The 17339-nt window shown below is 39.9% G+C and overlaps 1 protein-coding gene across 1 annotated transcript; it reads right to left on the reverse strand.

Annotated features, from left to right (window-relative positions):
• Nucleotides 1–2095: 2095 nt before the first annotated feature.
• LOC115826985 (ferritin light chain, oocyte isoform) lies at nucleotides 2096–4954 on the reverse strand. The gene is made up of 3 exons (XM_030790938.1): nucleotides 4787–4954; nucleotides 3967–4113; nucleotides 2096–2391 (listed from the first exon to the last, which is right to left on the reverse strand). The coding sequence occupies exons 1-3, from the start codon at nucleotides 4952–4954 to the stop codon at nucleotides 2098–2100; spliced, it is 609 nt and encodes a 202-aa protein (XP_030646798.1). The 3' UTR covers nucleotides 2096–2097.
• Between the last annotated feature and the right edge of the window lie 12385 nt (nucleotides 4955–17339).

The following is a 17339-nucleotide window of genomic DNA, read 5'->3' on the forward strand; positions in this document are numbered from 1 at the left end:
ATCTACTCTATCCGTGTGCGAACTGTGAGCAGGAGTCCCATTGTGGAGTTAAAACGTTTGATTTGGTATGGATAATCTGGGGTGTATAGAGTACAAGTAGGAGTACTGTTACTAAAAAAAAAAGTTATCTAAGTGGAATTAAACTGGCAACAGCTTTTGTAAATTGTAAATGAGTGACTATTTTACTCTTATTAAAGTATTTTTGTGAGGGATACTTTAACTCTACTTAGAGTACATTTTTTTAGTAACAGTGCTTCAACTTGTACTTTATACACCCCTGTGGATAATGTTAGACAACAGCTAGGACGAAAGGATTTTAATTGACATAATGAAATGGTTTATTGTTTATACTATCAATAAACTGGTACATTTTTCCCTTTTTTAATAAATCATTATACGCTGAAGTGCGGCAGTAAATACAAGTAAATACAATAAAGGTTAAACACAGTTTACTTAACGTTTATTTATTCATTTATTTTATTTAGGTATTTTTACATTACGAAGTAAAATGGTATCATTAAATCAAAACATTCTTAATGTTCCTCGCATCATCCTAAGTAGGCTAATTGCATTGCGAATTAAAATTCACACAGTAGTTTCACCGATCCCCGCGAATAAACAGCATGAGCTCAACTGTTAACAAAAAGCATGTCAGAGAACAAATTGTTCAGTTTAAAAATGTTAATTAATATGATCGGCTACGGATTAATCATCACATAAAATGATTTTTTAAAGAGTTTCGAAATTAGCATCACCCATCATGAGTTTAAAACGTTATCAGAGAAAACTGTATGTCTCTCACTTTGTTTTGTTAATTTTTAGATGCTTAAACTGATACAATGGTACTGTACTTCAACATCAACTTCTGTTTGTTTGTTTTATTTTTCCAGTTAACTTATCCAGACCTTAGATTAACGATTGAATTTTGATTTCTTCTCTTTTCTTGCTGTGTTTCACTAACCGACGGTTAATCACCGTCGTTAAGTGAATAGATTTTTTCCCAAATACCTCAGTGTATACATAGACCATGATTTAATTTTAGCGTCTTACAAAAATAACTCTATACAGACCGCCTACACAGTAGATGGCAGTAATGAGTCGATAAAACTCACATTTGCTTGCCTGTCTTCTCACAACGGGGCACGCTTGTGAAAACGCAATGTCGTTTGAAAATGTATTAAAATCTGCGCCTTGAATATGCTATGCATCAGCATCTCAAATCAATGGGCAACATTCATGATTATTTCAGAAGCACTTTTATCTTTATTTCAAAAAACTACAAATACATTTCAAACACAAACAGGAACTTAAAAAAAGCAATATGTTCCTCTTCGCAACAAATGAAATTCATGAAATATATATACCAAGCTTACTGCTACCTTCAACCGCTTCATGGAAACTGATCAAAAGACTGAAAACATGTTACTATTCATACTGAGATATAAAAGCAAAATAGGAGGAAACAGACAAATGATACATTACATCATGCTGTATACCCAGAGGAGGCATTTTAAAACAGAGGACATAAAGTGGAAGCTTCAAAATTTCTTCAATACATGGAGTCATGAAATCTATTAGTAAATTCATAACCACCCAGTGGACTTATATCCACTTTAGCACACACATTAATAATCTGGCCTACTAAGTATTTGTATTGATGAACCAAAATGAAATGGAAAACCATGAAGAAAAGGCAGAAAAGACATTCAAGTGTAGTTGAAGAACAGGCATGTGTACATTAGTATGTTGGTATCCACAGAGCTTCTCATAAAGAAGAGTTTCAAACGGAAGACAGTCCAAATGTATTGTTTGTGAGTGTTTCCCTCTCCACGTCTGAAAATAATACCTGGAAATTCCACGGTGATGTAACACTTAAGTTCCCGATCATTAAGCAATATCTTTTTCACACAACAGTGATACTTCGACCAACTTCTTTTTACGCTGTCATAAATGGAGTGTGTTCACCTACATACAGCTTGCTTTTACAGTATGAAATACCAGTAACAGTTTAAGAGATCTGAGAAGTGCTGATAGGTTTGTGAGTAAACAGAAGAAGTTCTTTTTATGCACCGATGAGAAGATTAGAAGAAGTAATGTTCAAACAGTAGGGAGCTCCTCCTGCAGCTGGTCAATGAGGTACTCTCCGAAACCTGCTGTGTCCTCGGCAGTACACCCAACTCTGCGAGCATTGGTCAGAAGGTCACCAAGCAGTTTGACCTTTGGGATGAGGGGGCTTAGGAAACGGCTCTTGACCACACTGGCTGAATGAGTGTCACCGTGTTCACGGGCAAGCTGGCATAACTCCACCATAATGGCCATCTCCTCCTTCCACTGACCCAACATCAGCTCCACAGCCTGAGACACGGCACACACCTGTTCACAGCCAGGCCTCTGAAACCAACACACACACACACACACACACACACACACACACACACACACACACACACACAAAGCATGAGCACTGTACAAACATGTTCAGCTACAATGCCAGGTAAGACATTAAAAGAAAAGCATTTCTCACACCTTAAAAGACAATAAACTATAATTATTTCATTTGAAATGGTTTCACAAACAACACAGGAATTAAAAAGTGAGATCCAGATTGATTCAAAAAAAAAAAAAGAAAGAAGAAGAACAATTAAAATCTCAACAACTCTGTGGTGATGAACTATTACTCTTGAATAACACTGAAGAGTCTTTTGCTCACGCATACACACCCCTCAGTAACCAATGGATAACGAGGTGTTCCAAATTGCTGCTGATGGACCCTTACCAGTTTCACTCGGCATCAATTTAACATGAGTCATAAAACTAGGAGACGGAAGGGAAGGGGGAAAAAAAAGGATGCAGGCTAAAGTGGCAGCCCCAGAACCATAGCATACATCTGGAACTACAATTAATGCACTGTCCTTCCGCCTTTCCCATTAATCTCTTCAATTTTCCGGAACTCAAGTGAAATTTATACTCTGACGGACGTTAGGAGGGAGATCCCCGCAAAGCCCACAGGGTTTACCTCTGTCCTCCTAAACCAACCCACCCTCCCCACCCCTCCCCCATTCCGCTCAGGAGCCCTGCTAAAAAAATGAAATCTCAAAGGTATGTGGACACATGGATGGTATGTCTTTTTGAAAGTTACTGTGGGCATTTCAGCACCCATGGAAGTCTTGCGCATTACATGTTTTTTTTTCATTTCACAGACACTAACATGAGGATGAACTTACTGAAAATACTGAAATGTATACAGGTTGGCGCTTAAACTAACAGAAGTGTCAACTCCTGAAAAAGATATATGAATCCCATATGAAGCTGTGTAATATGTTCACAGTTGAAGAGAAAAACAAAGTCACGTAGAGCAACTGCTAACATTATGCTAGCACATAGTGTAGGATTGCATTTTGGTATCTGGCAGACACCACAATGCAACCCTACCCTACCTGCTAGCACTATTCTATTAATAGAGCAGTAAGTCACAGACCATCAAAACAAGCAACTGGAAAACTAATAACAGAGTACAGTGAGTCCCAGAAACAGCAAGCCAGGTACTGGCATTTGTCGATAAGTTAATAGATTCAGAATGAGATTTGGATGCAGAGAGCATATACCTATCTAACGGTAGGTGTGCAAAAGTTGGCACAGGTGGCATACAGTTCAAAAAGATGTAGTAATTGGGCACTGTTGACTGATGTGGGAAGAGTAAGGACTTAAAAGCAACTGGACATAATATGGTGAAACACGTTTGTTTGTAGGTCAAGTGACAAAAGCCATCCCAATGGAGTGGATGGGAAGATTTCCATGTATAAACATATTTTCTCTCCACAGGACATGACATCCATAATCTTTTAACTGTGACTGGAACACCAAACATGATAGCGAGGAAAGAAAACAGATATTGTGACAGGAAACTGAACTAACTGGTATGGGCACGCAACAATACATCGTTTTCATTGGTCTGCTGAGAATTACCTGTATATTTTTAGTGCAATAATATCCTCCACGTTCAGACAGGTAGCTTAACATGGCCTCTGCCTGCTTCTGCTCCTTTTCAGACTCCTGATGGAAGAATGCTGCTACTCTAGGCAAGGAAAGGTCATCTTGTTCAAAGATGTTAGCCTGTGAAGGACAACATCATGGTTATGGATTAATTAAATTTGAATATACATTATTGGGAGAAACTTAAGACATAAAATCAAATAATGAACCATAACTGGTTACAAACACATTTAACGTCTAAGATTTTAATGCAAACAAGCAAATCTTATGCCATGTATTCTTATCAACATTAGTAAGCAATAAACAAACATCGATTAAAAATTTCTATTGCTAAACTAGAACACTGTCCCTGATTTCCTCCCTTGTAGGTTTAGGCCTGATCGGTTTAAACGATTGCATTTATTTTCTTCGTTAAGTGTTACATGTGAACAGGTATGCGGATACAAATTCGACGAAATAGTACGTTAACAAGTTGCCTAAAGGTAAATTGTGTAATCGCTTACGCTGCAGTAGGAAGCTATATTTCATATATGGGGATCATCTGAATCTGAATTTAAAAGAGAATTCAAGGGGGGGACAAAAATATTTTGCCAATCCTAGATTTTTTGACAGAAGTGCTTTAAAATATTGGTCAGGAACTAACAATTGTTTTACGATATTTTTTAAACGCAAAAGACACTTCTCAAAATACTGCGGTGGCTTCGATATCAGAACGAATAAGTTTATTCTTATTAATTATTATTACATGACGTCTTCTATCGCATATGGAAAGACCTGCGTATTTCACCCTTACCAGTGCTTGAAGTCTGTAAGCGACCTCCATTATTAAGGTCGATACTCCACAAAGACTTTCCTCCACCACTGCTGGCAGATTTTGTTTAACTCGACTCCCGACTAATGCACGATGTGTTTTGCAGATCGGGAGGCAGGTTTTTAATCTTTTTCCACTGGGTTCCGACATTTTAAAGTTGCGGCAGTGCGTAAAAAGTTACACGTGAAACTGTGTTTGATTTTGAAATTATACTTTACGCTACTGCCCGCGGTCTGACGTCTCCTCACATGATGTAAATAAAGTCAGATATTGCGAAGTTGGACACATAGTCAACGCGTTGCATCGAAAGTGGAGAATAGCAGTGGTACGGGGTAAATTTAGCCGAGAAGTCGACATGAAATCGTTTCCTGTTCATCCTCTCAAGTTCATCCGGTGTGTCTGAGTGAGTGCAAGGCTGTTTGCCTGGGTGGGTTTAGCGAGAACACGGGAACACATTCTACAAAATACTCTAACACTAATATGTTATCTCTCTAACGTGACGCATGCTGTTTTATGACATTAAGAACTACATAAAGTAAACAAGTAAATGGTTATGCAAAGGAAATTCAGTGGGGTTATTTCCATCACAATCTAAAACTGATGTACCGCCTTAGCTTAGAGTATACGTGACATTCTTTGAAAATTTTCAGAAGTGCTTAAGAACCATATAGGTACAATAATCAATGATATTTACAAAGGATATCGTTAGTAGTAGAAGTAGTATTCTGATATTTGAACTAGTTTCAGTTTTTCTGGTGGCCAGGTTTACTAAAATACTGAGACACCTGAGAATGCAATGTAAAGTTATCTTCTTGAAAGCATTACGTTTTCTTTAAATTCCTATAAGCTGATCTACTGAGACCAGTTGGCGAGATTTATGACTAATCATCTCCGCCATCATTACCACGTACACGGTGGACTGATCCCAGATTAGTGATGGAGCAGGTCTCCTGTTCGCCCATGTTATGTAGGATGACATGCTACTGTTACACTTGTCTATAGTCAGCCTGTGGCTCACAGGTCCCCTTTCAGTCTCCCCAGAGACACTCTCTCCTGTTTCAGCCTTAGTCTGCAGCGCCGTGCTCTCTCTGGCGTAGATAACTAACACATGAGATTGCCGGTCCTTAGTGGCCTGTTTTCCCCATGGGGAAGAAAGAGGAATAACCACCTCATGGTCAGTCAGGGGTCAACAGGACTTGCACCCTTGACCTGACCTCTGCAACCCTCAGACATACATGTAATCAGCTTGGCTGGACTTAAGTGTAACAAATTACAGCCACACTCCAGGGGATCCCGAGAGAGCATCAGAGACTCGTAGTGAATGAGTGATAGTCTACTATAATAAAAACTGGGAAAAGCAATCGATGTTTTTGCATTATTATTTTCATGATAAGAAGAAAGTATCTGTCTGTTTACCTGAGTGTCAGTATAGTCCAGAAGCTGAAGCTGTTGGTACTGTTTAGCAGATTTTTTTTTGTACAGAGTGTAGTGACTCAACCCCAGTCATACCTGTGGGGGTTCCCCAGAGACCTCCCTGTAGGATCGTCCTGCCTCAGCCAATGTTTTGTCTTTGTCTCTGGCTCAGTGCTGTGTAACAGTGCACAGCTGTCCAGTGACACTCAAGAGTCTCAGACAGTCACATCTTTACTACTCGTGAATGAACCATATATCATGGAGGCCATTTTCATGGAAAAAAAAAAAAGAAAAAGAAAAAAAATCTTATTTTGTGTAACGGTGAATTTAGTGTTAGGAAACAAAGCTGATACTGTAGTTTTTATGTCTTTGGTATTTTGCGATACATGTTGTGTAAGCAGCAAATTATAATGATATTTTACCTCTTCTTTTTTTTTCTCTTCCATGTATAATCACAAAACAGAGAATCATGTTCAGTAAACTTTTATTAGTGATACTATTTTTTTTTCCCTCTCGATGAACTGATTTGAGACTCATTTTCCTTTAAATGCCTACTAATGATCTACAAATGTTATTAAGAATGTTTTTCTTCCTGTGAGCTCTGAACGTAAAAACCACATGTAGTGCTCAGAGTTGTTTATTTATTAAAAAAAAAAAAGAAAAAACATTAACACGCAGAAATCCATCAGAGATGAAAAAGAAAAAAAAATGCTCATTTTGCCACATGAGGTGCACATCAAAGATATCACGGTCACGAAAAAGCCAAGGCAGATTGCATGCCGAAATGTCTCTTTATATTTGTGCCAAAAACGTCTCTCTGTGCAATAACATACATTGCGGCCTTGCTAAATCTGACGATAAACGGTTGGAGTGGATGGGGAGAGTCAAACTCCTCACACCTGCTCTCCTCTGTAAAGATGGCGGCCTGACATGATGGGCCATTATTACAACACAAGCTTTGTGCTTGGGCTGTCTGTGCAACAGATTACATTACCAGTGGATTGAAGCAGTAAAGAGGAAGGGTAGAGCTGGGCGCAAGGGCTTGAGCGTGCTGCAGGGGCATGGGGATTACTAGAGAAAACCCAGATTTATGCATGTCCTATCTTGGAGCCAGCCAAACGCTCTGTTTTTCTTGTCTAACCTCTGCTCTTTGGGTTTGTACTTGTTAGGCCCTGTAGCTGCTGGGACTGACATTTCCCTGGATTGGTAGGATTGTCCTTACTTATTGATAGTTTAGGATGGCTCAGAGTGGCTAGACATCCCTCTCGTAATGTTATCCAAACACGCTGGGGCTAGACAGTGGGTCTTAACAGTGTGTCTTGGGGATATTGTTCTCTCTTCCATCCTGGAACATTGCTGTCCCTTACTAACAAAGTGTGTCAGTCTATCTTAGAAAATGTTCCCAGTATTGAACTCAAGAACGAGCTTTAGTTTTTTTATTTAATTTTTTTTTTTTTTTTGCACTCTATATTGAGATGTCTGCTTAGAAAAGTGACAAATTCACAGCTGAATCTGAGTGCCATTTAAAGGATGCATCCTTAAGACATCTATACTGAGTGCAAAATTACTCATTAAGACTGCAGTCAAATATTTTTGGCTGAGCTATATTTGACAGGGCTGATCCAGAGCATCAGTGAGTGTTCGTATCTTAGTCGGTGTAAATGCTCAATGTGTGAGTTCAGGAATAAGGTCTTTAATCATAATGTCTGTCTCTGCACTGGACACTGGACTCAGTTCATACAAATATGTACCAGTGGCATGGGAACGCTACATTATTTACAGTCCTATTTTTTGAAAATAAAATAGAAATATTGTAACGCTGCCACAAACTCGTATAAGGGAAAACAGTCGTCACTGAAACAAATTCTGCAGTAATGATTTATCCCCTCAAAGCACAACATTACTGAAATCAGAAGTTTCAAGATAACATTTATTTCACTGTATTTGTATTTCCTTTGTACTGACAAATTTAAGATAACCAAAGCATTGCCAAATCATTCCGTAGGTTTACTGTATATTGTGAGCAGTTAACATCCATTGTTTGTAACCGACACAGTTTTCTGTAAATTGCGTGAATATGATATGAATTGTTCGCAGCGTCTGGGTAAATCTTAGGCACAGACAGGTCTTACACTGAATCAGTGCAGCGGAGGCCGCCCGTGGCTTAGGGCACAGCTGGGAAACAGATCAATGGGACTTTGCCTTTACCAGGGCCAACAGCTGTCTATTAACTATATTCTGTAACGTCATCAACAAAACGCAACTCAACTTAGTCCTCCGCTAATTAAGCCCAAAAGAAAGCAGCAAGAAAACAATTAATGATCGTAACCTAAGAAAGGTGATCTCTTTGTCCACTCGCTGTTTCACAGTTGGTGCCTGAAACCGTCCCAAAAATCATCTGCCATTGAAGCATGCTGCTCGTGAGGACCTTTACTGTGGTATAAGGTTTTTAGAGTGTGCTCTTCAAAGTTTTGTGGTCCTAGTGGAGATGTTGTTAAACTCCTGTTGGAGAGGTGCATGCCAGCTGGTTGATGAGCGGGGTACGGTAAGGGGATATGATGGTTTGTGCAGTGTGGCGTAAGCCAGGGCACCTATGTGCCAGACACTGTGATTAAGTAGAGAGCTCCTGGAATGCTGCCTCCTCATTAAAGAGACAAATATAGTGCAGTGCAAATGGGTGTTTGTCATAAATCCTCTCTGTTATGCAGCATTAATTGAAGATTGATGAATCATCATGATGCCGAGTTACATCTCAAGGCAAACGAAGGCTTGGCCAAAGACTGTTAGTTAAAAGACTACGCACATTCGGTCAGAATGTTTCTTTAAAAATGAACATAACACAGTTGCGTGACATAGAAATCAACAATTACCATGCTATGCTTAAAGGACAATAGTTTATTGTAAAAGCTGACTGAAAGGCCCGTGATGACGGCTAAAATGTGAGCTATACGTAGTCGTCAGAGCTTAGGCGGGGCTCTGGGACCCTAGTGACTGGTGATGAAAGGCTCAGTTTAAGTGTGAATGTTTTGGAGGGGCACGTTGGCATGGGTAGCCAGGTCAGAGGGTAAAGTTTCAGATCACTCTCAGATTCTGTGAATAGTGACAATGACCTAGTACCATGTGAAAGTCATCTTAGCTTTTATGTACACTCTTACACTTTCCACAAAGTGTTCTGGAACTTTCCACAAATTCACACAACCAATTCATTCTGTGTAGTGCTACAGGAGATAATTAGCCACAGTGCCAGGTGTCAGTTTTTACACTTTAAGTAGAAAAAATGCTTACTGTCCATGCTTTAACTTGAGTTCCAAACTTTTTACTTATCACCTGTTTTGATGGAAAACGCTCTCCTTGTATTGCTGTCCTTAAAATGACACAATGACTTCATACGTTAGTGATGCTTAATATAAGAGGCAGATAAAATGTTTCTAAATCTCATATCTCTCATTCTTAATTCATATCTCGTAATTTTAGGATACTTTTAAATATTAGGAAACAGAAGTGTAAGCTAACAACAAGGACAGCAAAATGTCTCCAAACCTCTTTAGAGATCTAAGAATAGCAGTGATTCACGAGAGTGTTAACTACCTAACGTACGAAGCGTCTGTGTTTATATGTGTGTTTTAGGTAGAGGGCCGGTCTCCTGGTGTGGAGCACGGTCAAGCATTCGTTGCGATTTAAAGGGCAATGTAATTCTATGAGATACTAGGATGAAACTGAACACAACTTAAGAGCTAGTGAGCAATTTGTGTGAGTAGTCCAAGAGCTCGGGGGACGTGTGTGTGGTTGTGTGTGTGTGTGTGTTGTGTGTCTGAGAGATCCTGGGGTGTAGAGCCAAGTCCCCAGCTCTGCTGTAAACACCTCCTTTGAAGAAGAACCCTTTAAAAACAGCAACAGCAGTCACAGAAGAACACCTTCCCAATCAGCCCACCCAGACACGAGTCACTGTGTGTATACACATGCGTGTGTGTGTGTGTGTGCGCGCGTGCGCGCGTGTTTCTTGTTCTTGCCTGCATAAACAAATGAAAAAGGGTGCACTTGATGCATTGTATGCATCTATCTATCTATCTATCTATCTATCTATCTATCTATAATCTGTCTGTCTGTCTGTCTATCTATCTATCTGTCTGTCTCTCTATCTCTGTCTATCTAAATGACTTTTCAGCTTTTCTCCTTCCATAAATGAAAACTAATTGTATGGTGGAGTGACTGATAGTAACAGAGTTACATTACTACGTGTATTATCCAGAGCTGTGACAAGTCTGTCCTCACTAGAGAAAGAAAAAAACTCACTGTTTTTATTTGTGTGACCGGTTTAGAAGGACAGTATAGATGAGTGGATCTTTGATGTTGTCCCTGCTTTCTTAGAAACAGGAGAAGCCTGTGCATGCACAAACACAAACCAAATTCTTGCCGACCTTGATGACCACTTTAAAATAAATGTGAGAGATTCTAATGTGGGTCATATTACACTGCAGGTTAGGCACAGGGTCACATAAAAGTTAGTGTGTGTGGTGTGTGTGGTGTGTGTGTGTGTGTGTGTGTGTGTGTGTGTGTGTGTGTGTGTGTTGGACCGGCTCTGTGTGTGGTCTGTAACTCCTATCAGGCCAAAAGCTATGGGAACCCCAACTCACCACTGCATTAGCTCAGTCAACATTGTCAAGATCACGAATGGTATAGAGGGAACATACAGTCATGCATATTATCCAGGCACACCTGCATTATCTGTAATTTAGATGGAGACTTAACAGCTGTCTGTCTGAGCATCAATCAGCAAGGAGAAGCCCTTACACTCCTGTTTATCAGAAAACGATCATTTAAACCCATTCTGCCATCACCAGTGCTTGATTCATCAATAGTGGCACTTCATCCCATACTCATATTTAATATCTCAGCGCTTATTTAATAATCATACAAGTACAAGACATTGTGACCTTTTGGAGAAAACATAATTGTCTATGAATTATTATTGTTATGTGTACCAAACTTTCCTACATTTTCTCATGTGTTACTCGATTGTGCTGTATTTGAACTGTGGGGTTTTCAACCCTGTGTTGACTCCAGAATGCTGTCGGAACCCAGTGTAATATAAAGAATAGATTCACTCGCCAACCAAAAACGGGCCCTGTTTTTTTGTGAGGCAACGTTTAATCCATCGTCTGAAGAAATGCCTCGGTTCAAATCAGTCGGAATTCTTAACGCATAAAATCCATGTGAATTTTCTAGCTGCCCGCTGTTCTGAGACACTGAGTCTGAGTCTCCGAGGCCTCGTTGGTGGTGGACTATGTCAAACATCCGCAGGAGTCCCTGCACCCAAAGCGAAGATCATAGTGGTACAATATTTTTGTAAACCCTGTTCTTTGATCTCCCTGGGCCACCTCACCTCTCAGGACAAAAATCCCAAGAGAACACACACAGAGATGCTGTCGTGTGACAACAGGACGTTAAAAAACGGGCCAGAGTTTGGGCCCTCGCTGAGTTGACGGGGGTGACAGGTGTGGAAAAACAGTCAGAGGCCAAACCCACTTTGGCCAAATTTAGTTTCTGATGGCTAAGATTTAGGGGTAGCTGCCTGCTAAGTATGTGTCTTTGGTTGTTAGCCATTGTCACCTCTTTGTCTTTGTTTCTTTTTACTTGGTGGTCCATTTTGCTACATTTCTTGTGACATCCAAATGGCGGCGTATTGTGGTCCATGGCAGCCCAAATGTTATTTCAGAGCACCCAATACAGCAGGTTATGTCTGTCTGTCTGATTTATCTGTATTCTGACAACAGAAATGTTTGCACTCCATTATTGCTAGGGCAACATTTCTAGAATATCAGTTGTATGCATGTGATCATATAATGTGATTAATGGACAGAGGACCTGTCATTGTATTCAAGGCTTATGTCTAATAACTAGTTTTATTCACAGTCAGGATCTCTGTGCTCATTCTCACAGAAACAAGCGATGACCTTAAATTCCCTACGTTTTTTCATGGGTTTTTTTTTTTTCCCCCAGAATACATTGTATCCTCTGCTGTGAATACTTTACAACATTGCTACATGAGCACTAAAGGCCATCAGTATGCACACAGAGCTGGGTGTGAGACAGAAGGTGCTACTTGCTAATTGTCCTCATCTGCAATAATTAGAGTTGGTGACATGTGTCTCCTCCCCTCTCCTTCTAACACAGTGCTGAGAAGTTTTTGGGCCTGTTAGTAGTCGCACCGTTTGTGAAGGGTACTGCTCTCACAGACAGCTACGTAGTCTCCACATTACTCATAAATCGGGCAAAGACTTAAGAGTGAAACTTGTATCATATCTGCTTTACCTCTTAATTCCCAGAGTTCCTGGTTTTGCCCTCTCTGTCTCCATTTTACTAAGTTACTACCCCAATATCTTAATGCTAATTTCAAGCGTAGCTGTGACAAAAGCAGTGGAATGCTGTGTGTGTGGATAGTAAAAAGCCTACCTTGGTGTTTATACTGAGAGCTGTGCAGTTCCGCTCTTAATTTGAGCTGGCAGGGCCCCTGAAACACTGCTAGATTAGGTTACATGAGGGTGCAGCGGCAGGATTTTAACAGTATATTTCTGAGGGTATAACAACTGTTTCATTTTGATTTAAGACAAGTCAAAATATGAGAGCGGATGGATGTTGCCAAGATGAAGCGAATATAGAGCATTCTGAAGTATAACAACAACAACAATAACAACAACAGCAACAAAAAAATCTATTTTAAAATGGTCAAACGCATATTAGGGAGTTTTGTTACTCACTGAACCAACAATTATTTGGTGGGCTGGATGATGAAAAGCGCTATGCTTCAGGATATATTTTTAATAAGATATAGTGAGTATGGGAATCTGACCTCTATCCTGTCAGCGAGATCCGTTCAGCTTATTCACAAAAGCACCATCCTCTCAATCCCCACCACCAACCCCCACCCCCACCCCCCACCCATTTTTTTCTTGCCTGCTGCCATTAGTGAAAGGCGTGCGTACACAACATTATGGAGTATGTCCTATCACCACCTGACGGGCCTGCCAAATCTTCCCAACTGGCAGCAGTCAAACAGACATTTTAGTTGAGCAGAGGACCGGGGCTGGGCAGCCACATTAAAGTCGGCACTTGAACTCGGAAAACTGAAACATGAGCCAGTGTTTTTTCAAAACAAAATTATCTAAAAAGGGGGTGAAAAAAAAAAGAAAAATGGAAATGACGTGATTGTTGTCTTGTGTTATAAAGTAGGAGAACATGCAACAGTAGACGGGGAGCTGGTTGTGAGAGAGGGGCTGTGTTTCAGCCACTGAGGAAGCTGGGCACTTTGGAAGTACTTGCTGTGTTCTTTGTGACAGGACCATTTGGTTTGTGTCACACTCTCTCCATTTCTCATAGAATGCCATTTGGAATACTTCATCCAAAGGCCTTCCACTCTCAGTGTTCAAACTCTAGCTTCTTCTTCTTCTGCTTTTATTATCGTTTTTCAAACCACAAAATTATAAGCTCTCTCCATTGAATTCAATTAGATCAGATATCTGACCGTACTGGGAACATGGTTAAGTTGGTTAGGTTTTTTTTTCTTTTATTGAGCCAGACCAGGTGTGGATTGTTCTCTGTGCGTCTGGATGTATTCCCCTGTGTTTGGTCTAATAATGAGCCGTGCCCTCGTGTATTGTGCTGAAAAACCACACACTGATCGTTTACCATGCCAGTGGATTTAAAGCACTGCAGAGTGTAATCCACGCTCCCACACTGATGTGAAACATTAAATGTTGTTCTAAGCACCAGAGGCGCCATCCTGCCCGTCCTGCACTTAACGTGGGCATTGTGCCAGGGCAGGGTGGGGGGTCCACGCTGTTGGCACCAGCCTTGGAAAATAGGGACGTGGTCTTTTTAGGAGGGAGTGAAGTGTGAGCAGGGGGCGATCGGGTCTGAACGATGAGAGAAATAGAAAAGCTGCGACAGCCCCCATCACCACCACCCCCAAGACCCGGGGATCAGTCATCAGCTGTAGGAAGCCAGCAGAGCTAAAACTGGAGAGTGGGGACATTGACCCCTGCAAACCACCGTTGTTTATGTTTCAGGACTGAGTAATCATGACTGAGATTTTTTTTTTTTTTTTTTTTTTTTTAAGGTTACCAGAAACAGAAATATCTTACTCATTAAAACCTTTATTGGAATTTTTCTTGTCAGCCAACTCATTGATTGAGAGCCACCTCTCTCATCCATGCAGTGTAAGATGCAGAGGCGTAGTGAGGTGCTGACAGTAGAAATCGTTACCCATACCCAATCTCATCCTCCACGCTGCTTTCACACTGCACATTAAAGTAGATGATCTAAACCCAATCCAGCCTCTGATCTCTCCGCAACAACTAAGCATTCCTGGAGTACCGAGCATGCGTAATTGTGGAAAATATGAAAAAAAAAAAAGCTCTTCTGATTTGATTTACGTAGTGTGTAGCTCAAGTTAGATATGGTCTAGTGCTCTGCGTTCTAAGAACATTTCAGTACATTTAAAAAACATATTGAAAGGACTTAAACCTGCCAACAAACAAGTTGTCAGATTAAAAGCAAAATTAACTGTCATAACCCAGGAGAATGTGATTGATTTGTTATACAATGCCACAACACTAAATCAGTTTTAAAAACCATGATGTGAAATTTAAACACGTGGATTCTGGGTAACAATGGGGGTATAGTTAAATCTCAATGGATTTTACAGGTCTGGATTGCCATGTCTGAGAGGGTAAACACTGCTGGGTATCAGATTTAATATATCACTTGTATAACTGCACGTTCATTGCACCTAAAGTGCATATCAGTGCAATCGTGCCCCTAACATCACAGGAATTTGAGTGACTGTGAATAATTGCACGATATCCAGGTGTATATTGTCTGGGTGGCAGACAGAGTTGTAAACTGGTCGATATATACAGGTGGAGAATGTTAGCCTATGTTTCTGTGATCCAAGTTAAAATCTTCCAAAAGAGTCCAGATGTCAGATCCACATCCCAGGAAAGGATTATATAATGTTGATAATGGAAATTCAGTCAGTCCATTGTTCTTAAAGTGCAGTAATGTTCCTCAGATCTATACACAGTGAAGGTATGTTCTATTGTATACATAGGCAAGGTTGCCAATCATTACACTTTGGCTCTTACTTTTGTACTAACATGCTTGGTTTTTTTTTTTTCTCCTGAGAAGATGCAATGGCAACAGTGTGTGTGCGTGAGTGTGAGTGTGTGTGTGTGTGTGTGTGTGTGTGGGGGGGGGGGGGGGTGTGTGTATGTTCACTTATTGGCAGGGATAAGCTAACACTGGTATTCAGACTGATCAGGTACGTATTCATTGCATGTAAAAAAAAAAGGAAACAGTGTTTTCTAGGTTTAATGCTGTTATGGATTATTTTCACAGGGGGAAAAAAAGTCACAAAAGCTTGTGCAATCCTTCCATTTGCTCATAATTTTAAGAAACAGTTGAGTATTGATGAGTATTAGTAGTAGTAGTAGTAATAGTGTTACTGATGATGTTTTATTATCATTATTATTATTGTTGTTGTTGTTGTTGTTGATGTTGATGTTGTTATAACAACAACAACAACAACAATAATAATAATAATAATAATAATAATAATAATAATAAGGTTATTGTTGTTGTTGCTCTGGCTATTCAGTGAATGAGTCATATACTTACAGTTTCACTGTGCGTGATTTGTATATTTCTTTTTTATTTCTCTTTCTTTTTTTATCTATTGATTTTTCTTTCTTTTTTTTTTCTTTGTAAGGCTTTTATGTGCCAGACTGCAACAGAGGTTAAGTTTTATTTCCACTCCAGGCTTGAGTATTGCCTCCCATACTTATCCAGTAGTTTCTCATGAAACTGCTTTGAATTAGTCTACCACATTTAGGTCTCTCCAAACAAAGCTGTGACCCTAGTTAGGGCACCGTCACCAGCCTTGTTGAGTTTTAACTCATGGGAGTAAGAGGGCCAACCTCTTCCCAATCATAACCACAGAGAATGGATCTAACTACAGGACGGACATGTCTTGACATGCTGTTCTCGCAAGGGCGTTAATCACAATGAACTGTCCCCACTCTGACCAGCCTCTGCAGGGGGGCAGGAGAAGAGGGATTGGGGAGACTGGATGTGCTTTCCAGATGAGCTTTGTGCCCTCCACCCCTTTCTTACTTACATGCTGTTTTTAGTAGTGACACGGAGGAGTTCGTGTTAACGCATGTTTTGTCATCTTATGACAATAGCAAAATGAATATGTTTTCAGTTTCATTTATAGATATTACTGACTGAATAGCTAATGCTTCCTTTAAATTCTCTCCCTGTGTGTGTTTACTTTTAGATGTCATAATACATAATCTTTTATTAAAATTTTTTACACAGAAGTACTGTCTTCACTCTCAACCTGTGTGTTGTGCTTTTTCATCCTTTGGTCCGCAAAATGAGCTTCTTTGTCAAATTGTTCTGAATCAGGGATACCGAACAGGTTGGCCGAGTACTGACCGCCCATCTGTAAAACCCATACAGAGCCTGTATGAGAGAATGGATCCAAAAAAAACCCAAAGATTAGCTTGATGACATTTTTATCCCGACATTGTTCACGAGTATATTATACATACGAGTATATGGGTAATGATTCAAATAGGTGCTTGCTACTGCTTGCTACTGATGTTTATTGCATATACATATCAAAATAAGCTCTGAATGATTCACACTGTCAGACTTAGTAGAGTCATAGTAACGCTGGTAAGGGGAAATGATTCACGGTTAATTACGGGGTAAGGCCCATTCTTTAAAAGGGGCTTGAGACAGAATGATAATCAGGAAAAAAGAATGAATAATGAATTGAAAATAAATATACTTACAAAGAAGGAAAGTAAATAAAGTCAAAGCTTTCCAAAGATTTAGACGTGTCTTTCATTTTGCAAGCAATTGCAGAATTCAGGGAATGCAAAATCTGTTTGGATTTGGAGTGAGTCCCTGAGCACATTAATCTTAATGTGAATGCTGAGAGACATTCTTTGTCATGAGACCAAAATTAATTGTTATTAATTATTTATTGATTGTATTTTGTCTTTGCTGGACCCAGGGCTAGTTAACAGGTGGACTTTGAGGGGCAAGGAGATTG

This window comes from Chanos chanos, chromosome 13 (assembly GCF_902362185.1).
Source record: "Chanos chanos chromosome 13, fChaCha1.1, whole genome shotgun sequence".
NCBI lineage: Eukaryota > Metazoa > Chordata > Actinopteri > Gonorynchiformes > Chanidae > Chanos > Chanos chanos.

What these genes read in the sequence shown, in the direction of transcription:
- LOC115826985 (XM_030790938.1), bottom strand. Translation starts at nt 4,954, where the DNA reads ATGTCGGAACCCAGTGGAAAAAGATTAAAAACCTGCCTCCCGATCTGC. An exon ending in CTTACAGACTTCAAGCACTG is followed by an intron (nt 4,114 to 4,786) that starts GTAAGGGTGAAA and finishes TGTCCTTCACAG; the next exon opens with GCTAACATCTTTGAACAAGA. An exon ending in ATTGCACTAAAAATATACAG is followed by an intron (nt 2,392 to 3,966) that starts GTAATTCTCAGC and finishes TGTTGGTTTCAG; the next exon opens with AGGCCTGGCTGTGAACAGGT.